Consider the following 21,439-nt stretch of genomic DNA (forward strand, 5'->3'; position numbering starts at 1 on the left):
TTTTTTTTTGTCAATTAATAAAGACATTTTTAGAAAGATGTGGTGTTAATGTATTTTTTTAATAATCAAGGACAAGGCTCTGTTTATGAGTCTGTTTCCTAAAACTGGCCCCAGGCAAATGTGTCTATTCTAAATCTGGTTTTATACTTTTTAGTTTCTATTACACATGCATTTTCTTATGCTTCTTATGCAGTTTTGCAAATTTTTATTTCATAATTATTATTATTAATTCTGGTAGACCTGTCTGTGTGACTGTGATGGCTGCATCCTGCATATACTACATGCTTTTAAATGCGTGCATATGATAGTAATAATTACAAAAGCTGAAGCCATGGCGCCCAGACTTGGAAGTATTTAGGAAACACTCCAATTACTCGAATCTGTCACCTGTCTTTCTGTAAACGCCCTATTGTCATGTGGCTTTGCGGTTAAAACAGAGTTCAAACGAAGTGAAAGATAAGTCGGGATAAGAATCGGAGCAAAGAGTTTCACTTTCATTTTATGAGAAACTGTAGGACTGCCGCTAAATAACAGGAGGAGCATAAGTCACGTGGTGTTGTTCAGGGGACGGGCTGTGATCGCTACATAAAGACTGTGGCAGACTTCACACGCTCATACGGGAAAGCAAACGAGCCGACGGCTGGGAGCCACAGCCGCATGAGGATCTATAAGAGCAGAGGCTGAGAGCACAGCTGTCCTCTGACACCCTGCAGGATTATCTCCTTGTGTTTAACCATCATAACCTTGCATCTCTGGGATTACAGATTAAAGCATCCATAACAAGCAGCTGCTGGAAACAAAACGGTGAGGATCTCCTAAAATTATTTATATGCTAAAAAGGGATTACGATGGATTATTGCTTTATATGAACCTTTTGAAAGGCTGTTTTTTTATGGATCTTCTTGCAGTTGTTGTGCAAATCTATATTCTGTCTGCAGTCCTGCTATAAATGGATCAAATAAATGGAGTCAGAAAGTGAAAATCAGCAGTGCATTGCTGCTGCAAACATTCAGGATCATAAACTTCTACTAAAGGATAAATCCTGTAAAGCATTCATAATCTAAGACACTCCTCTTCGTGTTAATCATTATATTTTCCTGGAATTTTGCTCCAATTTCCTTTAACTTGCTGAGTGAACCCAGACAGTAAAAGATGAATCATATGCTGCATCAGACATGACTAGGAGAACCAGAGTCCTCTTTATTGGCTTTAAGTTGACTGCATGAATAAAGAATTTGGCTTTTGTATTATTCACTCATTTCAGCCACATAAGCCTGACAGCAGACTCTTCTCTTCCCTTTGGGGACAACCAGGATGTCAAATTATGTTTCCACCCTCAAATAGAAAAAAAATATTATATATATTTGTGTGTGTGTATGTTTCTGTATGGAGACCCAGTACAGTAAATTGGATGTGGGTTTACCAGCAAAACCACAAATTCCAGTCATATCAAGAACAGAACCGTCCTGTGGAAAGATTACATGACTAACATAATGCACAGCATCCTTTGATGTGTTTGGGCACTGATTCCCAGAATTGGGGTCTCAAGTTAACAAAAGTGAGGTTATAACATACTAAAATAAACAACAACAACAACAAAAAAACTGATGCATATCTATGTTATAAAGGCTGATGAGCCAAAAATACATTTTATTTACACTTTGTTTCCTGTTTTGTATTGTTTAAAAAGCCCTATGTCACTCCCAAGCTTTGCTTTTTGGGTTTAGATTAGAATAGAAAAACAGCAAATAGAATAGGGATACCTTTATTGTCCTACAGTGGGAAAATTAGGGTACTTGCTAATTAATTGCTTAATAACTAACCTGAGTTCTCCCTTTCTTTCCTTCAGGATGTCAGTGTGGTGGTTAGAGATGGGAGAGGTTTCAGGGCCTCTCTCCACTGTAGGATGGTAGCCGACAGCACAGTGGAAGGCCATGAGCAGACCGCCTTACCAAGCGCATCACCAGCACCATCATCATCACCTTCTGTGTCGTCAGCATCAGCATCAGCAACCCGTAAACAGTCGGAGCAGCTTCAGCGTCAGGCTTGTCCAAATCCAAGTCTGAAATCTGCATCTGCTCGCTCTGTGTACCTGACTCATTTCCGCACCTTCACCTCCAAAGAGGACTGCAGCCTAATCACAGACACAGCTACCAAGCTCGAGCGCAGCGGCTTCTACTGGGGCCCACTTGGAGTAGAGGAGGCCCATTGCATGCTCCGCAACGCCCCCCTGGGCAGTTTCCTCATCCGCGACAGTCGACAGAAGGACGTCTTCTTTACTCTGTCCTACCACGACAAGAAGGGACCGGTCAGCGTGCGCATCGACTACAAGCGGCAGAGGTTCTCTCTTGCTGGCAACGAGCGCTCCTTCCCAACGCTCTTTGCCCTTTTGGAGCATTATATGAACTCGCCTAAGAAGAGCCTGACAGTCCCCTACAGGAAATGGGAGCCCACCCTGCAGGAGCTGTGCAGGAAGCGGATCATGGAGGTGTGCGGAGGAAAGGGTGGCATTCCAGAACTGCCTGTCACACATGTGGTCAAAGATTTCCTGTTGGAGTTCCCTTACAAACTATGAACAGTCTGCATAATGTTTTGGCTGTTTTGTTCTTGATTTCAAGATGGCAGCTTTCACCAAGTAACGGTACAGCAAACGGGTTGATAAAGTCTCTGCATCAGGGAACTAAGGTAGAGACTACATCACCGTGGTTACTAAAAAAATCAACAAACTCTTTTTGGACTAAAAGCTGTGAACTGCTCCTAAAGAACCACAATAACCAAAGTCAAACACATGAAGCCTCCAGTTGGACATTAAACTTTCATGACATCTCAACATCTACTACCTCTAGAGACTTAAAACCCAATAACATGTGGAAGAAGCATCCTTTGGAAACGAGGAAGTATGAGAAGTTGAAAAGTGCTGCATTAAAGGGAAACTACACATCTATAGGAGCTTTTACAGAGATAAAAATACCAGTGAGCACAACTGGGACTGTTGCGGTGGAAAGTCAACAAGTTCCAATATCCCGTCGAGCGACATTAAGGGAACGGACTTCAAAATATTTAGAGTCGCTGTGGAGGGAGCGGTTGAAACCATCACATGCTGATTTGCCTATGCGGCACAAATTTGTAGCAGACTTAAATACTCTAAAGAAAAAAGTTTACATCGTCTCTGAATGTTCATCAGCACTGAAGGCTCAAACCGCATTCAGTGATGGTCCAGGTGAAATCTTGTCGCAAACAGCTGAAGACATGATATTCATTTGTAATGTACTGTATACAGAGGTGCCGACCACCTCTTATTTAACTGTTTCTGCCAGGCAGATTTGATTGTTTATATATTTTCTACTCTTGTGTATTTTTAAAATAATATTTTGAATAAAATGTATTTAAGTGAAGCTTAAAGATTTTCCCCTTTCTTTTTTTTTTTTGGAGTATCTTTACCTTCAGTTGCATCTTATAATGGAAGTTTTGTTTGGGTCAGGTGGGAAGAGACATGTCGCAGGACAGACAGAAAGTGTGGAAGGTAAAATACAGTATCATCACCGCACTGACTCATCTCTGTAGGGCAAAGTGACAGGTGGGTGGGGTTACTTTGGTAGTAAATGAACTGTTACACTTTTAAAATCACACTTACCAGAACCAGGGGATGGGATGACACATACCAACGTGTGTTATAGTAAATCTATAAATGTGCGCACAGATTAACGTTTCTTCAAGAGGAAGTGGGATATCTTTGAGGGTTATTGGTTAGACGGGCATGCTGATCCAGATTAGACAAAGAGGCCTAATTCAGGGTTTATTGTACAATAAGAAAAAGGTCCAGAGGTTCTGCAAAGGCTTAAAAAAAAGTGGCATCTGAATGTCACATTTTAAAGAGGCCTTTTGTGTAAATATTGTGTAATGACAGGCGTCTCTGAACAAAGGATCACAATGCGTTTTCAGTTTAACAACAGATTTAATCAAAGTACATCTTCAGCCTCCGCTGAACACCTTTCCATTGTGGTGTGTCTGGCAGCTTTTTAAGGTCAAAAGATTTACCAGAAGCCTTACTCACCGTCATGGTGTTAATCAGCTAAAACTGATAGCTTCCTCAAGACTTTCAGGAAGTCTGAAACTTGTTTGAACAGAAACAATATAACAGCTGTTGTTCATTCTTGTCAGTTATGATGAATGGAGTCAAAGTAGTTTCCTGAACTTTAAAAGTAGAAAAAAAAAGCTTTCACCCTGTGAGAATCAACTTCAGCATGAGGGGAGAGTGGCAAAATGTAGAAACATCAGGCAAAATTCACCAAAACTTACCACGGTTACTGAATAAGGGAACAATTTATTGTTGATTTTTGGGTGCTAGCTCATTTATATAGTGATGGAGCTCACCCAATCAATCCATTTCCACCTTCTGAAATTTTTTTTAGTCATACTGTAATATCTGACCACCAACCTTAAATACAAACCTAATCCACAAACTCTAAATCGTTATGAAGCAGAAGAAAAAACAGCATGGAACAACCAGAAAAGAGCATCATATATGAACCTAAAAGGCTTAACTCTTTTTGTGATTAACACTTGATTAATCCCAAAAAGAAATTAAATGTTGCAGTAAATCAAATGTTATTTTTTAAAACCTGTGTTGTGCAGAAGGAAAAGGACTGCACAGAAAACTAACCTTTGGCAGGCTTTGGTGGTGCAGTGTTTAGCGCACACAACCCATGTATAGAGGCCTTAGTCCTTGATGCAGGCGACTCGGGTTCGAACCTGGCCTGTGGTTTTTTCCTGCATATCTCTCCCTCTCTCATACCCCCTTACCTGTCAGCCTACTGTCCATAACAATGGGGCACCAGTGCCATAAAAAAAAACATGTTTAGTAGGTGATGATAGCTGTACGCAGGAAGGATCTTCTGTAGCTGTCTGTCTTGCACCAGATCTGGAAAAGCTTCTGACTCAGGATACCCTGTTGCTGTTTAAAAAAAAACTTCTGAAGAGGATTCTCACTGTTGTCCATAATGTTCTTCACTTTATCAAGGATCTTTCTTTATGAAAAAGTTTAATGGGGTTCTAGAGGAGTTGTTAGAAGCTGAGCTGGCCTTCTTAATTACCTTGTTGAGCTTTTGTAAGTCATTAGCTCTAATATTGTTACCCCAGCAGAGGATGGAAGAAGAAGAGACCACACCCTCCACAACAGATTTATAGAAGATATGTAGGATGTTGCTGCAAACGCAGAAGACAATCTGCTCTTTCCATTCTTGTAGATGGCTTCAGAGTTGTGTCGCCATTCACAAGTCAACCATTTGGGCTGTGTGACAAGGTAACTTAGCATTCAAACTAGGGTAATACTTGTTATTCCAACCCTAAAGAAAATGTTGGTTAAACAGTAATTATTGCAACTATTTCTCCGTTTTGATCAGGCAGCAGGCAGATCTTCAAATGGTGCCAGTTTTCTTTTTTCAAACCAAAGATTTTTAATGTACAATTAAACTACTTTATTTAGTCAAGCATACAATGGCTACTTATAAAACTACAAATGCATTGCTTTTCTTTTGGACAAAAAAAAAACAAAAAAAAAAAACAGCTAAAACTCAATAACACTTACTTGCTGCTTTAAGAGCTCTCAGTAAAGTTGTACTTGGAAACCTCAGGAGTTATTGTGGGGTTATAAAAAGGCTAGAACCTCTACAATTAGCTTTATCTGCTACATCCATGGGCAAATAACAGCATGCTCTGTGTCTGTGGTTTGATGTAAAAATGTAAGTGACTGCATCAAGTGTTTTATTATTGTTTAACTTAAACTGATGTATAAACAGTCAATCTTTAAATGGACCTAAGGTTCATTAGGAATGGCAGTAAGTAGTACAATAATGACATGATGCTACGATTGACTGGAGCAGGCACGATCACAGTCAGACAAAGGTAAGTCATTTCAGAGGTTTATTTTCTGGAAAAACACAGAGTTTGGTTGTCCTAGAAACGGGGCCACCAGGGTGGTTTAGATTGGATCATTCTGGGGGAAGAGATTCAGTGAGAAATGCGGCTTCAGGAGGAAGCTTAGATGTGAGAAAAGATTGTGCAGGCCTTACAGTTTTCATAAGCGGGGATTTGTCCGGGGGGGAACCTGAGTCTTTCAGGCATAGTGGGAATCCAATCGGGCGGCAGTGACTCACTTTTCTTTCTCTGATGGGTGGTCAGGCAGATGACCTCTTTGGATGGATTCAGGAGGCAGTGAGGGAGATGGACTCTGAAACAAAGGAGGACAAGGATGGTAAGTTCACACCAAAAAAAAAAATCAGAATGAGAGGAGCAGGTGGGTAAGTTACCACGGTGTGGAAGTTAACCAACTGGCGTCCATCCTAGAAATCCACTCCTCTAAATAATGCCTCCTGATTGCAGCAAAGTGGCATCATCTGGAAACTCATCCTGCCAAACACACCCTGAGGAGAAGGTCAATCACAAGCACCCAACACAGAGACCCAACAAATAAGTACAGTCCATTATGTTGGTGGTGTCTAAACTCTGTCATAATTTTCTCGCTTATATAAGAAGTTGCTTATGCCATGTTAATTAAGGGTATAAGGGGATCTTTTATTTCGGGGTGGATCATCTGAATAATTGGTCCTCCTAATTGTCAATCATTCTGGTGATATGTTTATGTAAGGCCGTCCAACATGCTGGTCCTAATACCTATCCTTTTCTGCATGTACACGTTCAGGAATACATGTGTGGTGAGCTACTGTTTCAGACAGTCATTGAAGCTCACATTTCTAACCCCGGTTCTTTGAAATTGGCCGAGGGTCCTAAGAGAAAACGTGAATGATGAGAAAAAATAAGCCCTCAGAATGCTTTAAGCGGAGAGCTCTCCTCGCAAAGCATTATGGGATTTGATGTCACACGGGACCGCTGTCGCTACCTGACAGTGCTGACTAATAACAAAGATGGCACAGGCATCACGCGGTGGAGGAGGAGTTACGTTACCAGCGGGGAGCAAAAAGCAGTGATCATTTGTCTGAACGGTCAGTTACAATAACTGAGTTTGCTATAAAGTCCACTAAATTGTTCCCGCTCTATATATTGATGGTGGGTTTAAGGGGTTAAGGTGGATGTTCAGACAAATTAAGCTTGTATGAGCTATGTGAACAGCAACTTTTAAACAGAGCGTGTATGTGGAGAAATAGGCTCTTGCATGCTCTTGTACGTGTTTAATTGGCATTCACTCTCAGGAGTGGGTACAGGGTTCTTTTTAAAGTGGAGAGGGCACGTCTATAAAAAATTAGCGAAAATTCTCCACAATACGTTTAATGTAACAATGGTAGTGACACTTATGTCAATATCTAAATCTTTGCAGCCAACTTTTCTGTGATTATCAAGAAAGATTATACATTCATAATTCCACTCATTTCTATATGGAACTAATTTTGTCCCATCCAGGTTCCCATAGACTAATTTACACAGAGGCATAATATATAGTATTCTGTGCTGCAAATGTAGCTTTCAGTCATTTAGACTTTGTCATTCCATTAGTTTTTTTCTTAATTCCAGTTTTTCTCTCCGTCAATGCCCTTCTTAACTAATCAGATTTATTTTATGAGATAGAAAAAAGTTTTGGATGTTATGACCAACCCAGGAGTCAAAACTAAAATGTCCGTGAGCCTGTTGCTCTCAGAGGCGATCACGACCTTGTCCAATATCTATAGCCCTATAGATTAAATAAACAACATGCATTGTAACACCCTCTGCTGTCAGAGGTAGATAGAAACCAGAAAGAAAGTTGAAATATGAAAATAACTACATTTATCTGGACATTTTTCAGGATTAATATTCAGACAAGCATATCTTTCAAGTAATACTATCCGGGAAACCTCCTGGTAGATACCCGACATAGCGATGTTATCACCTCACACACTTAACATTTCCACTTTCTGCGTTATGGGTCTAAAGGAAATTGCAATAACTTTTTTTGTATCATTGGAAGGAAAATACTGAGAAAACAGGCCATAGGGGTGGGTATATCCAGACCCTGATGGGCAGTTTCGTTTAGATGAAAGCATCCATTTATTATCATCTGGTTTAGATGTCATACATTTGTATGATTAGACCACAAATGTTTATCTTTTCACATCAGTGACATTTGTGAGAGTATGTGTCACATTGTGTGATGCAGTCTGTTTTTTTTTTTTATCTTTAGCTGTAACTTTGCCTCTCTGCCAGACTCTCAGTCATACCAAACCAGACCTCCAACGCTGAAACCAAATCTAAACCAAAAGGTTTTGTGACCTTATGGGGATTTTTACAAACTTCTTTGGTTCTAGACCAATGTAGCCAAACAGACTCAGGTGAGTCATACCGAATAGTATAGTCAGTGCGTTTCAAGAAAAGCCAGACTAGTTAGAGGATGTTATCTCAGATTGGGGATGACGGCCGCCAGAAGTGGGACAGCACAGCAAATAAGTCAGTGTTTAATACCTCTGTGACATCCTAGACTTTAACTGGTTTTAATTCTCACATGTTTTTCGTTTTACTGAGATAAATTATCAATGCATAAAACGCTATTTAGGTAGAAGTTCCTCCTTCAGGCTCGGTGAAAACTGGATTGCGTGTTTGTTTCAATTTCACTCAGCTATGCTGTTATCAGGAGATTCCCGACTATTTAGAGAAGTGAAAGGTGAAGAAAGGTGTTGAATGACTTTGTGTTAGCAGCTGATTTCTAAGGAAAGCTATAATCTATTCTTTAACACAAACGCCACTCAAAACGAAATTAACAAAAAAAAAAAAAACAAGGTGTCTGAAAAGGTGAAGGTGATCCCCCAAGACTACTGTACTGGAGGGGCAGGGCGCCGCCATTTTTAGAATCAGTGCCTGAAATATACATCAAAAGTTAATTTGTTAAAAAGAATTTAACAAATTGATATTAAAGCCACTTACCTCAGATTCAGGTTTCCCATCTACCAATATTAAGGTTGGGGATAAACTGAAGCTATTAAATTAGGTTTAGGCATCAAGTCCAAATCATAGGATTAGGTTTGCTCAAAAACTTTCAGTTTAAATCTATTTTTTGTTGAGTCAAACAGAAGTCATTTATCTAAAAAAGATTGAAATTAGAGTATAAATTAAAACTCCCGAATTCCTTTAAGGTATAATTGAGGATATTCGCGAGTTTTTGAAGAGTCGCCCTCTCCACTTAATACACGCAAGAGCCTGCATGAGCCCATTTATCCTCATGCACCCTCTGTTTAAAAGAGCGTTTGCATCGCTCATACAAGCTTACTTTCCAAAAGATTTGCAATTGTTCCACTATCACACTCACCACCTGTGAGTGAAAATGGGGACCAGCACATAGGAAGGCCTTACGTAAACATATCACCAGATTGATTGACAATTAGGTAGACCACTTATTTTGATGATCCACCCAGAAAAAGAACATCCTCCACTATACCTTTACATATGTTGACTAAAATTATCTAACAAAAAAAGATTGAAAACTTCCTCTCAGTTAGCCAACTTCCACTGGGCACTTTGAAAACTTTTGTAAAAATTGCTATTTGTCGGCAGAACGTTTAATAATTTAGAAATTCCCCACGACCCTCTGCTGATGTTCTTCTATAATTATCTTGTTTCTTTCCAGTGAAGTATTTTAATATTTCCAGTGGGATTACAGATCCATAAGAAACAGTGATTGAGCAGAAAAGGTCTGACAGTAACTTGCAATGGCTGGATGAATCACTAAACTCCTCAAATCTAGTAAAAATTAAATATTTTATTTCATTTTTTATTTCATTAAGAAGTTATAGCATCTTAAATCCTCTTTCATGCATGTATGTTGTTCTCATTTAGTGAGCCATTCTGCTCCAAAAATTTCCTAAACTTTCAACAGAAAATATTGCAACTAAAACAAGTTCCTTTTTTCTTTTTAAAAATCTGGTTTTAAATTATGGGAAATCCAATTGAAAACCTTGATTCAGCATAAACAATATTTTTTATTTTTTTTTTACATTCTAGCATAGTACAAAGAAGGTGGAGTAGCTTTGTTGTATTCAAAGTGTTTTTTTTTTGTATAATAGCTCAATTCTGCAAAACTCTAAGCTTATTGTATGGATTTATTTTTAGAAACAATGATTTTAATGAACCTGCTGTAGCTATGACCCTGTAGAGATTTTGTTTCTTTACTTTGGTCAAGTGTTAAATCAGGTTTTGCTTGCTGCACTTTGAACTTTTCATTCTTCCATAACAGATTATTTTCTAGGAGGTTTGGTTGCAAGAGTGCGTGAAGTTTCACCCACCAGGACCACAGTCCGAAAGAGGTATACCCTGCTCAGGTTTCTGTAAAAAAAAAAATCAATGTCTGATGTCTGGAAGGAAAACTCATATTTCCTCACATAGTTAAAAGAAAAATGTAGGTTTAACCATTTGAAAAAAATGCTTTCTCCACAAAAAAATGAATTTTTGGTATTACTATAAATGTGTCGTTTTTGTGCAGTAATAAATACTATGTACCCAGATTGAATAGTTTCATTACCAAGAGTTCTCTCATTAAGTAAACATCCTTGGTGAACCGCTCATACTCAGAGCTGCCACATGTGAAGACACAATGACGTACATGATGACTCCAAAAGCACAACAGCACAGAGAAAGAAAAAAAAAAGTCAAATCTATCTGTGATCTCTACAGAAAAAAAAAAAAAAAAAAACTTAATTCATGCTGTGACTGTGGTTCGGTACAGAGAAGACACACAAAGCATCGCTTCAGTACCAGGAACCTGTTCAAATTCACGCACACACAACTAGACTTCCCTGAAGAGAGGAACCGCGATAAAAACTAACACGTACAGACCACAAGATGACTGAGGGCCCCAGCAACAGCCACAGAGAAACAGAGACCACGTCACGATCCTGGCCTCAAACCTGCTAGCTATCTCACACAGGAAGAAACATATAGTGTTTATATTCAATGGTAAAACAGCAGAAATGAAAGCTGTCAGTCGCTAAATAGACCTTTTGACTTTGTGACTTTTAAATCCCCCCCAAAAAATAAACTAAAGCTGTACATTCCAATGTTGAATAAAATAAAAATAATTATTTAATAACTTTTTTTATAATATCAAGCATGTACATTCATACTGAGACAGAGATAAGCAGGTTCTGTCTACAAACAAGTCCAGAACTGTAGACTGTTAGGTAGAATAATTTATTGCATTTCTTAATTTCTTTGTTTTTATTCATTAACAATACTTACAAGTTTAAAAGCAGAGCATTTACAGAGCATACAAATATATCATATACACATTCACACTACAATCGGATGACTGCTGAGGCTTCTGATGGCATGCTGTGGTAGTTTCTAGTGGCTTGAGGCACATGACATGTTCCTAAACCGACCGCTTACCATCAACCATTTCAGCGTGCCACTGATCCACAGCATCCTTCTGCTTTTATGTACAGCAGGATGAAAAGATCAAGAGACAGACCCATAAAAGAGTATTGCTCTGGATTTAGAAAGAAGAATGATTAAGCATTAAGATCGAAATTGTGTTCTGATAGCACAGAAAATAAAAATTGAAACGGAAGTAAAGGAAAATTAGGAGTGAACAACAACTAAAAGGAATAAATGGGAGATTTAAACAAACTGTGTGATGCCCCCCCTCCCCCCAAAAGAATAAAATAAATAAAAGTTGGAACTGAAGCTGAGAACAAAAACACTGCTATGTGGAGAAAAAGTAAAACATTACATTCATCTCTTCTTTTATTGGTTAACTTTAAGGTTATTGCAATAGTAAAGCTTCATTTATCTGATTAAAGTGGGACGTTAAGAAGCAGCATGGCCTTAGCATGTGGGCTCTGATGAATAAAAAAACAAAAATTTAAGGTTTTGTCCAAACTTGATTCAAAGGGGAAAAAAAAAAACTTTTTTTTTTTTTTACAATTTACCTTAAATGTTTGCGCTCATTGAAGGAGCTAAGATCGTTCCTCTAACCTATCCCAGATACCCGACCGACAAAAGAACTCCCACTAAACCATCTTCTCTTTTAATCAGACTTCAATTTCATCTTTGTTATTAGACTGAATTAGTAAATTAATAAATAAATAAATGAATACATTTAAATACTGTTTATACTATGTACATCTAGCATTAATTTGCATCAATGCAAATAGTCAAAACAGTGTAAGTGGTGCTTAAGCTCAGTGATCGGCCTCTAAAAACAGGCCACTAAAATGAAAACTGGACCCCATGTTGACAAAACGTCAACTTGGGAATGCTTTTGCTGCTAATCATTTTCCATACAGATACTAAAAGTCATAGCAGATCCTGTTTAGGAAAGTACAAACTATGTGTATACCTTGTGTGTTTAGCATTGTAAACAATGCTGCCCTAAATCGGATGTGACCTTTATTTGAACTGAAGTATGTCATAGAAAAGTGGAAAACCTGCTCACATTATTAGCATGGGACATGTAGAAATGCTAAACTATCTGAATGAATACAAAAAGCTGCTGGTTGTGTGCCTTGATAAAATTTTACCAGGCTCACGAGTGCTCAGAAAACAATGTCCAGTGTCTGTCTCTTTTCTCATAGAAGAAAAAGTGTCTTTCTTACTGTGCAAACACAAATGAGAAGATACCTCCCAATCCACAGTGGGAGTATTACATTACACCCAAAGATCCCCATGGATGGTGACATGAAAATATAACTGTCAGTACAGAACAGTCCACCCACCACACTGTCCAGCACTCTGCTATACATGTGTATAAATGTTCAATCCAGTTCAGGTGACTCTGCCGTTTCTTTCTGGATCTCTGAATCTCCAGTCTTCTCCACAGACTCTGTTGTTGTGCTCTCTCTTTCATACTCCAGAGATCCATCCTCACCTTGCTGCTCTGCTCCTTCTGGACCCTCATCAGTGGGTGTGATCATCTCCGTTGTTTCAGTCGTTTCATCTTTAACAGTTGCATCTGTCTCTGTCTCGTCCTCTTCTCTTTCTCCATCAGCCTCCTTCTCTTCCTCTATTATGGGCGCATCTGGTCTCTGTAGAGAGTGAGTCGCAGCACAAGGATGGAGGTGTGGAGAATCGGCAGGGGGCAGCAGTGTGAGTGACTCCACACTTAGGGTGTCTGCGCTGCTGTCTGTCAGCAGGGAGATTGTGGGCTGGGAGGCCGGGGTGAGGCTTGGTGCTAGCGCTGGGACTGGGTTTGATGGAGTAGAGGGAGCTTCTCCTCCTTCCCCATCACAGCCTGAGGACGAGGATGGGGTGCGCTCCAAACAGGCACCGTCATCTAGACCAGCAAAAAGATAGACAGCTGAATTAAGAGAAGCACGTGAAAAAACTGTCTCAGAGGCTAGAAAGTAGGACGGTCTAAAAGATCGCCAAGTAGGGCTTTATAATAGCAGGAAAGAGCACATAAAAATATTAACCTCCCAACATTTTGTAACCGTCTTCCTTATACAGAGCATCACCTCCATTTTGTGTGAGCATTAGTATCTCAGCACCTAAACATAGAATAGAAAATTCCTTTATTGTCCCACAATGGGGAAATACCACCTACCCTCAATGCCCACACGTTCAGTGTGGATATAACATAATAATCCTAATCTATACTGCATATACTGTAAGAGCCATTCTAAGTTACATATCATGCAGATCTAGTGTTAAATATTACAAGTACATTAAATTCCTCAAAATTGTAATTCAGCTACATTGGTTTACAATGACATCAAATTATCTGTGCTAGTTTATAGATGTCTGTTAATTAATTCACATTTGAAAAACACCCCTTCGCAGAATGTTATGGTTTTATGTTAAAAGAAGTGCTGTAGTTCACTTTCTTGGTCATTATTTTTTTCACCAATAGCTTAGAAGTTATTTGTTAATAAAATAATCTTCTAAGTTTGAAATATTATACTGAAGTTTTACAGTATAGGTGCAGTTAGAGGATTCCAAGTAAAGGCCAAACTAGGTTGTAACTCCAAATGGAGTCTATTCTTTTCTCTACCACGGTGAAACGATTGTGAACTTCATATAAGTCAAAACGTTTTGCGACAGAAGTTTTTATCCTGCACTAAGCAAATGAACATTAATATACATTCCTGCAGGGAGTATAGTGAGCCACTTAAATGGTATGAGCCCATCTAGGCTAATGCAGTGCAAGTTTTAGCAAAATAAGAACCCAAGCATTAAAATTAGCCAGGGGTAAATGGAAGCTCTGGAAAATGAAGGCCTCAAGCCAAAGCTAGGTTTGAGTAATTCCGAAACCCCTCAACCAGCAACATTTGAAACCTGTTCCTGGAGAACAAAAGAAAAAGCTGCACCCAGAGGCCAAACTTTCAGTTGGTTTATTATTCACTGAATGTTTATAAAAAAATCTGCAGATCATGTTTAATTTTCTACTTTGACTTGGTGTGTTTCATTAAAACTCCAAAACGTCAATCTTTGGAATTATAACCAAACATTAACAGGTTTAAGGAGTAAGATTGATTTTAAAAAAAACAAAAAACCCAGTCTGATCTGCTTTTAAAAGCAGTCTCTGCATGTCATCAAGTGCTGATACAGGACTTGTTTACAGCCATTTCAAAGATTTGCAACATCTCTGGAGGAAAACACGACAACATTAAGTCCAAACATATTAATTCTTTGAATTTTATACTGATATATTCTGATGAAAAATGAAAACTAATTCTAGTCTCAGTGTAACATCCCCAAAAAAATAATCCACATGATGAATGACAGAGAAGTTGAGTGACTAATTTGAAAATATGAACCGTGTGTAGAGAATCTTTCTGATTCCAAAACACAAACATCCTGTTTCTAAGAACAGACAGCTACACCCCCACTGCCTCCGTGTGTCCGCAGGAAACGAGCATCTGAGCTATGTGTCATAACATGGAATAATGGTTTTGTGTGAACTAACCGTAACATGCAAAGAAATCAGCTACATTCTGATCTGGTGATCCGACACCTAAAATACATTAAAGCTGTCAGGTGAATGTGTGATGATACAGCACTTATGAATGGTTTGAAAATACAGTTTTGAGGTTTTCATTTGTAGTAATTTAACAGCTTAAGGCCTTTTGACTTTGTGTAACTTATCTTATTCAGCTGTTTATCAACTCTATATAAAAAGCGGTACTGGCTGTGTATGTACGTTCTCACATACACCACATATAGGCATCCTATAGTATGCTGTAACAAACATTTTCACAATGCTGAACCACTAAAAACTACTGTGGTTTTGGTGGGTTGCAAATATAGTCACATGAGATAGGACATGAGTACTGAATGTATATATCTGCACCGCAGTGCTACATCTCTCGTTAGCTGGTCTCCTAAACAAAATCTGCACAATTTTTAATGCAGAATAAGTTATTTTTCTTAAATAACGACTCCTTTATAGATCCAGATCTGTATATTTCCCAGCTTGTCTACGTGTTTATAAAGTTAGAGTTCAGTGTATGGATTACCTGAGGGGCTCTGAAACGACGCAGAGCTTGCAGTAACAGAGTCGCATCTCCCTGTGCTCCCACTCCCACTGGAGGGAGGTGACGGGGAGGACAGTGGGGAGGGGCTGTGCTGAGGCACACAGTGGGCCACTGCAAAACCTGCAGGTGGTGAGACATAAACTGACACATTTTCACCATGTAATACCACTTCTGAAGCATTTAGAAAAGGCATACATTTACATTTTTAGAACCTTCTCTCCAGTTTTCTGGCTTGTAACTTATTGATATCTTAACTTAGTCCACCTGAGACAAAAACAGCATTAGCAAACCTCCATAGAGTCAGGAGGAAAAGCAAAATCTGATCATATCCTGTGAATTACTACAGTGATAAATAAGTCTTTGACACAAAAACTGGATTACAAAACACTTTTAAGGTAGTACGTCTTACCCAAAGGAGTCAGCTCTTTCATTTCTCATTACAACTTCACCTATGACTAATCCAGGTATTGGACAAGTCTCACCTTTCTCACATAATCAGTCTGGGTTTTCTCATTAGGGTTAAGATGCTCTACAGTAACACAGCTATCTAGATTCCTAAGATACTAAAGTCATAAACCGGGACAAGCTGCAAGGTAGGGCTGGTATACATGCAGAGTCATCCTACATACTTACATGATAATATCATCCTGTTTAAATGGGCATAACTGAAACAGCTGTTTTCAAAATTACCCATATGCTCTTTAAAATTCAACATTCTGCCTTTTATTTCATTTTACCAGCCTCCTAAATATAGAGTTTTTCCCTTATTCTACAAGCCATTAGTTAAAGGCATTTTCTTTCATTTCTAAAAACTACAGCTTATTTATAAGCTTATTTTAGCCTATATTCACAGTATGCTTAAAAAAAAACAAAAAAAAACAAAACAAGACGAATATTTAATTAAATGAAGAACAGCAGAAGATATTTATCACAATGTAAAATTTTACATCTTTAAAAATAAATAAATAATCCTATTATAAACCCAAACTCCAGGATTTCATTCCAGTCTGTTTAAAACACCTGGTTGCACTGGATTGTATCCACAGGAATCACTACAGCAACATCTAACTTGTCTGAGTTCTAATCACCTAAAACTTTCAATACTTAATAAAATTTTCACTTCAGTCATGTTTTAGTCAGTGTTTGGCATAACATCACAGTAAAGCAGACTGAAGGTTGTGGTTATAAATCATAAAGACATGATAAAATGTGGAAAAGTTCAAGGGCTGTTTTAAAGCCACCGTATCTAATAAAGGCCAGGACAGGGGACTTTCCAGCTGCTTCTAGCAGAGCTGTGCTTCTGCTAAAAACCTCTAATCTATGCCTGCAGGGTGGAATATTATCACCCTTCTTTGATGCTGAAGGTCAAATTAGAAACTGATTTCCACTAATTTGGAGTTCAGAGCATTTCAGAATAAGCACTTTAAAGCAATCTTCCAGTTATCACCTCAATCCACTCACATACTGTATATTTTTCTGTCTGTTTTTTCTGTATGTTTATGTTACCTGGCACTTTGTCGACTGAGGCAAAAACGGATCTGTTTGCTGTGGGATCATTGGGCGCTCGTCTAGACTGTTCGTAGAATCGGAAAGGCAGGCCGCTGGGTGAGGCGCTGGCAGTCTGACCGAAACCCAACACCTCTGTAGCGCTGGGCTGCACCGGCAGATCCAACAGGGCTAAAAGCACAGGGAGTAGATAAATGACAGTATAGTATAGAAATAATGGCTATATCAAGAAAAAAAGGACCGGATTTATCCATAAGGAAAATAAAGATGTTTTTAAAATTCATCAAGCTGAAAAACTGTGTAACACTGTTTCTGTGAAACTCTGTTAGACAAAGAAAATAAATCTAAAACTGTTACTAAGAGTTGTGGTTATTTTTGTAGGCATCACATCCTTCTTAATTTGCTGAACTAGGCTAGATTTTGTGTTTTGTTAGTTTTGAGCATATTTCTACAGAATGAGACCATATTAAGGGGAAGTACAACAACTCCTAGTGGAGTTACCAGTACTTAAAACACAAATGGACCAACGTTAACAGCAAGCAGGGAAAACTGAGCCAGTACAACCGTTTACAGAAAAGAGTAAAGGCTGGACTCTGCAATATTTAAAAGCATCTCACCCATCACTCAAGTGTTTCTTTAGAAAAAAAAAAATGTTGCTCTCGTTCTCCATTTAATAATCAACAGGAAGTTCAGAAGTCCAAGAAAAACAAGCTTGAGCAAAAATATGGCTTCTATCATGAGCACGTTTGAAGAGAAAACAAAAAGATCATTAATACTGATGATAAATAATTTAAGTTTTGGTTTTATAGACATCTTTTTGTAGATATTTAAGATAAGCTTCCTCAATTTAATGTTGCTGTATTTTCTCAGACACTTCTATGGGCTTTCATTAATAAAAATGTATAAAAGAACAACAAATAACAAGCCAAAAAACAGTCTGTGCTGATATGATGATCACATTATATAATATTGTTTTCTTCAAGTTGTCGTTTTCCAGTAAAGACTTCATTTGACCTCTCTGTCCTGACAGATTTCCTTAAAAATTCAAACCCCAAGTTCCCTGTTTTTATCATGTCATCCAACCACATCTGGAAACAAAACCCTACATATGACACTTTGCTAGACTGTAAATTAGGGTCCACCCATAGCATGTGGCTTATTCTCATTATAAATATTCAGACCCAATTATTACTCCTATTTTTGTCTAATGTGATTCACACCCTTCTTCTCTCCATCCCATTTCTGGTTTAGTTTATAATTACCCATAATTCTCTGAAGTTATTGGTCTTAGAATCTCATCTAGATCCAGTTTACTTAGTGCCATCCTTCATCGTCCATTAAAAAAAATCTCCCATTTAATTGTTTAGTGTATTTTAACATTTGAAAAGTAAACTTTGCCATATATATTATAGTTTTACATGTAATGCTGTTAATCTCACTCAAGTAATCTCAGCTCATCCTCTACTTTGTATTCTCTGATTATTATAAAGCAAAGTTTTAGCGTTAATCTATTTATGGATTCTATTTGTTCTGTAATTACCTCCTGTCTAAGATAAAGATTTAAATATCCGTTTCATGTGTGTCCATCCAATAAGTTTTTTAATCCTTATTGCAATGAATAATAACTTGAGCCATGTGAAAATATGCCATTAAGCTTAGCAGCTCCACACCTGCTTGTGTTGTAATCTATCACGTTTCTGTATTTTAACCCCTATTCCAGGAAAACAATGTCTTGTACTTATAGTTGAAATCACATGTTAACATCCACTGTATAGAAAAAAACTCTTCTCACCGCCTATGAATTAAACTAAACATCTTCGGTCGGTTAATATTATTAAAGTCGTTTAGACTTGCCTACAGCCAGAATGAGAGAAAATCATTCAGCCTAACAGCAATGCAGCAATCCTAACAGAGGCAGTTTTTAGAACTCCTTGTTTACGCGTGACCTTCAGGCGCAGCCATGAACCTTTCAATATCCTTCACTTTATGGTTTTTCAGCACTTATCTGATTGTACGCTTTTGGTCACGGTCTATCTGGAAGATTCATCAGTGTCCAAGGACAAGTTCTCTTCCCATTTCATAACTTTGAATGTTTATTTTCTGTTTCCCACATAACCCGTTCCTCATGATGCCATCCAGTTGTAGAGTGCACTATGAAGCAAAAAAGATCTATAGTGTGACGCTTCTTTCCCCGTACTACACAAACTGCATAGTCTTCTCTGGCTTGCAAGCTTTCCCTCTCATCTAATAATAATGTAATGATTGTTATCAAGTCCAAACATTTCAATTTTGCTTTCCTCAGGGTGCATGATATTCATCTCTTTGTCTTTTTATTCTGTACCTGGTGTTACAGCCAGTCGTTTTGTGAGTGGTTTTTAGTCCATGTTGGTACAGGACTTTGGTAAAGAGATTTCCTTTTACCAGCTTTAGTGGGACATTATTATAGTGTTTATACTTGCATAAAGAACATACACAAATTTGGAAATGATATCTAAACCTGAACCACACTTTAGGAAGCCCACTATGTTCTGATTTCTGTTTTTTTCTTTCAATAATGTGTGTAAGTGGCTTAGGTTATACTGAGTTATCTCCAAACGTAGCTGCTTATGCCGACTAAACAGGACTAGCATGTGAATCCTAGCGACCATTTTCAGTGCGGGATCTTACCTCACCCACAAAACCATTTAGTGCTTAAGCTTTGCTTCAAACTTTAAGCTGTAACTTAAATACTGTAAACTAAAGTTTTGCTTCCTTTATTATTCAAACTGCTTCTGTTTTCCTTTTACTACCTTAAAATTAACCTTCAGGGAAAAAGAATCAAAAAGGGGGGGGGGCTCTGTCCCCTTTAACCATTCAACATCTTTGCTCTCGACCCTTGAACTTTTAAACTGTGGTTTACAGCGGTGTTAAACTTGCCACCAAGAAGCCACTCTGGTATGTGTTGCTACCCTAGGCCTTATTAGCCAGTTTGATGGTTTGCTGCCTATCCTGTATGCTCCTCCTCAGTGCAGGTGATCAGGATTTGGTCCAGGATATAAAGTACCAGTTATGCATATTTGAGTTTGTCTTTTGTTAATTTGCACTATTGAACATTATTTACAAACAGCTTTGTTATCCTTTGCTTTGTCTTAAACTAATCTGATTTTATGTTATTCAGCTCTGGTTGTAGCATGGTCTCCCATTGTTTTTGGCGAATGTGAGCCGGTCGTAACACACCTTTAAGATACGTCTCTACTCCAGCACCCTGTGTCAAATGAATGCATTCTCGCCTTTGCCATCACTAAGGGCTGCAGGGACCTGTAAGGCATTCCTTTATTGGTCAGGTGTGTGGCGGGAAGAACATACCTTAATCATTCAGGACAGAAGGTCCTGAGGAACTGGTTTGAAAAGCACTGGTTTAAACGACATTCCCTTGAAATTAGTGACCCGTTTTTTTTTCCCTCTCTCCACAGTAACCTCATTGTTCTTGGTGTTCCAAGCAGTTAAAACCTTGGCTGGGCTGCTACTGAGAACCTTAGGTTGTCTTTCTTCAGATGACACACTTCCTGCTGTTGTTCAGTGGTCAAATCCGTCTCTCTTATAGACGTAGCTTTTGATTGAACTTCCATTGTGACTGTTTGTTGTATTTTATCTTCTAGACGTGAATACTGGTGCAGAGCTCATTTGCATTTCCCTACTCGATGAAGGCCCTACAGGAGCTAATATTGCAATTCACTTTTTACTATCCTCTAACATAAGAAGTATTCCTGAATCAGTGCTTCTATATTCATTTTGTGCGTCTGCTCTGTTTTCTCAAACCACCAGTTTGCCGTGACAGAAGGCCGTTCCCACTGAGCCTGGATCGGCTGGAGAAACAACTACATGCATCCTCAGCATGGGGATTCCTGCAAAGTTAGAGACACAATGCAAGCGACTCTCCACTGTCGCTACATGCTCATCTAGGATAATTCAATGCTTTCAATTAATGACCTGATGCAATCTGCTGGGTTTCTGTACTAACCTGGTATTAAGTAAACAGAAATATTGCCCGAAATATTATAATATTTAGGTATATAATAGAACTACTGTGAGAACACTTTAAAACAATAAGGACATGAAAGTAACTTCTTTATAAGGTGCATATAAATATTTTAAATATATGCTAGGAAACATAGTAGGAGTTGCTCTTTCCCTCTTACCTGCAATCCTTTGCATCTTCATGCGTCGGGCCTGAATGCGCCCTTTGGCTAGCCTCTGCTTGGCAATGATGCAGCGAATATGATCAGCAAAGATGAAATTGGCCTGCAGGATTGGCAGGGGCTTTGCATGAGGGTTGGAGCTGGGTTTATGAATGACAATATTAAGAGCTCTGCTGTCATCCTCAACGCCAGACACCTGCATGTCCTTTAAAAGAATGAGGAAGACAGATACCAAAGAAGTTTAGGTGAAAAGGATGCTGACATGCGAATCAAAAGGGAGATGAAGGTTTGTAAAAAAAAAAA

The 21,439-nt window shown here is 38.5% G+C and overlaps 2 protein-coding genes across 9 annotated transcripts in view; one reads left to right on the forward strand and one right to left on the reverse strand.

The window, feature by feature from the left end:
* Positions 1-616: 616 nt before the first annotated feature.
* Positions 617-3,384, forward strand: LOC107104809 (suppressor of cytokine signaling 1-like). The gene is made up of 2 exons (XM_015404911.1): positions 617-804; positions 1,850-3,384. Exon 2 carries the CDS (start codon positions 1,907-1,909, stop codon positions 2,573-2,575), a length of 669 nt encoding a protein of 222 aa, XP_015260397.1. The 5' UTR covers positions 617-804; positions 1,850-1,906; the 3' UTR covers positions 2,576-3,384.
* Positions 3,385-11,138: 7,754 nt separating this feature from the next.
* The window catches only part of clec16a (C-type lectin domain family 16 member A), a 49,818-nt gene continuing 39,517 nt past the window's right edge, over positions 11,139-21,439 (reverse strand). For 6 of the 8 annotated variants that reach the window (XM_015404920.1, XM_015404916.1, XM_015404918.1 and 3 more), the window contains 4 exons: positions 21,137-21,341; positions 16,959-17,129; positions 15,435-15,572; positions 11,140-13,252 (listed from right to left, as the gene is read on the reverse strand). In XM_015404920.1, coding sequence (XP_015260406.1) covers positions 12,735-13,252; positions 15,435-15,572; positions 16,959-17,129; positions 21,137-21,341 — 1,032 coding nt within the window. In that variant the 3' untranslated portion in view covers positions 11,140-12,734. Of the gene's footprint in view, positions 13,253-15,434; positions 15,573-16,958; positions 17,130-21,136; positions 21,342-21,439 lie in introns of all 8 variants that reach the window. The other 2 variants (XM_015404914.1, XM_015404915.1) reach the window with 2 other exon arrangements.

The sequence above is a fragment of the Cyprinodon variegatus genome, unplaced genomic scaffold (assembly GCF_000732505.1).
Source record: "Cyprinodon variegatus isolate N-32 unplaced genomic scaffold, C_variegatus-1.0 Scaffold1896, whole genome shotgun sequence".
Lineage (NCBI taxonomy): Eukaryota > Metazoa > Chordata > Actinopteri > Cyprinodontiformes > Cyprinodontidae > Cyprinodon > Cyprinodon variegatus.

Bases quoted from the DNA above. Each gene is read 5' to 3' on its own strand.
- LOC107104809 (XM_015404911.1), top strand. From the start codon at position 1,907: ATGGTAGCCGACAGCACAGTGGAAGGCCATGAGCAGACCGCCTTACCA.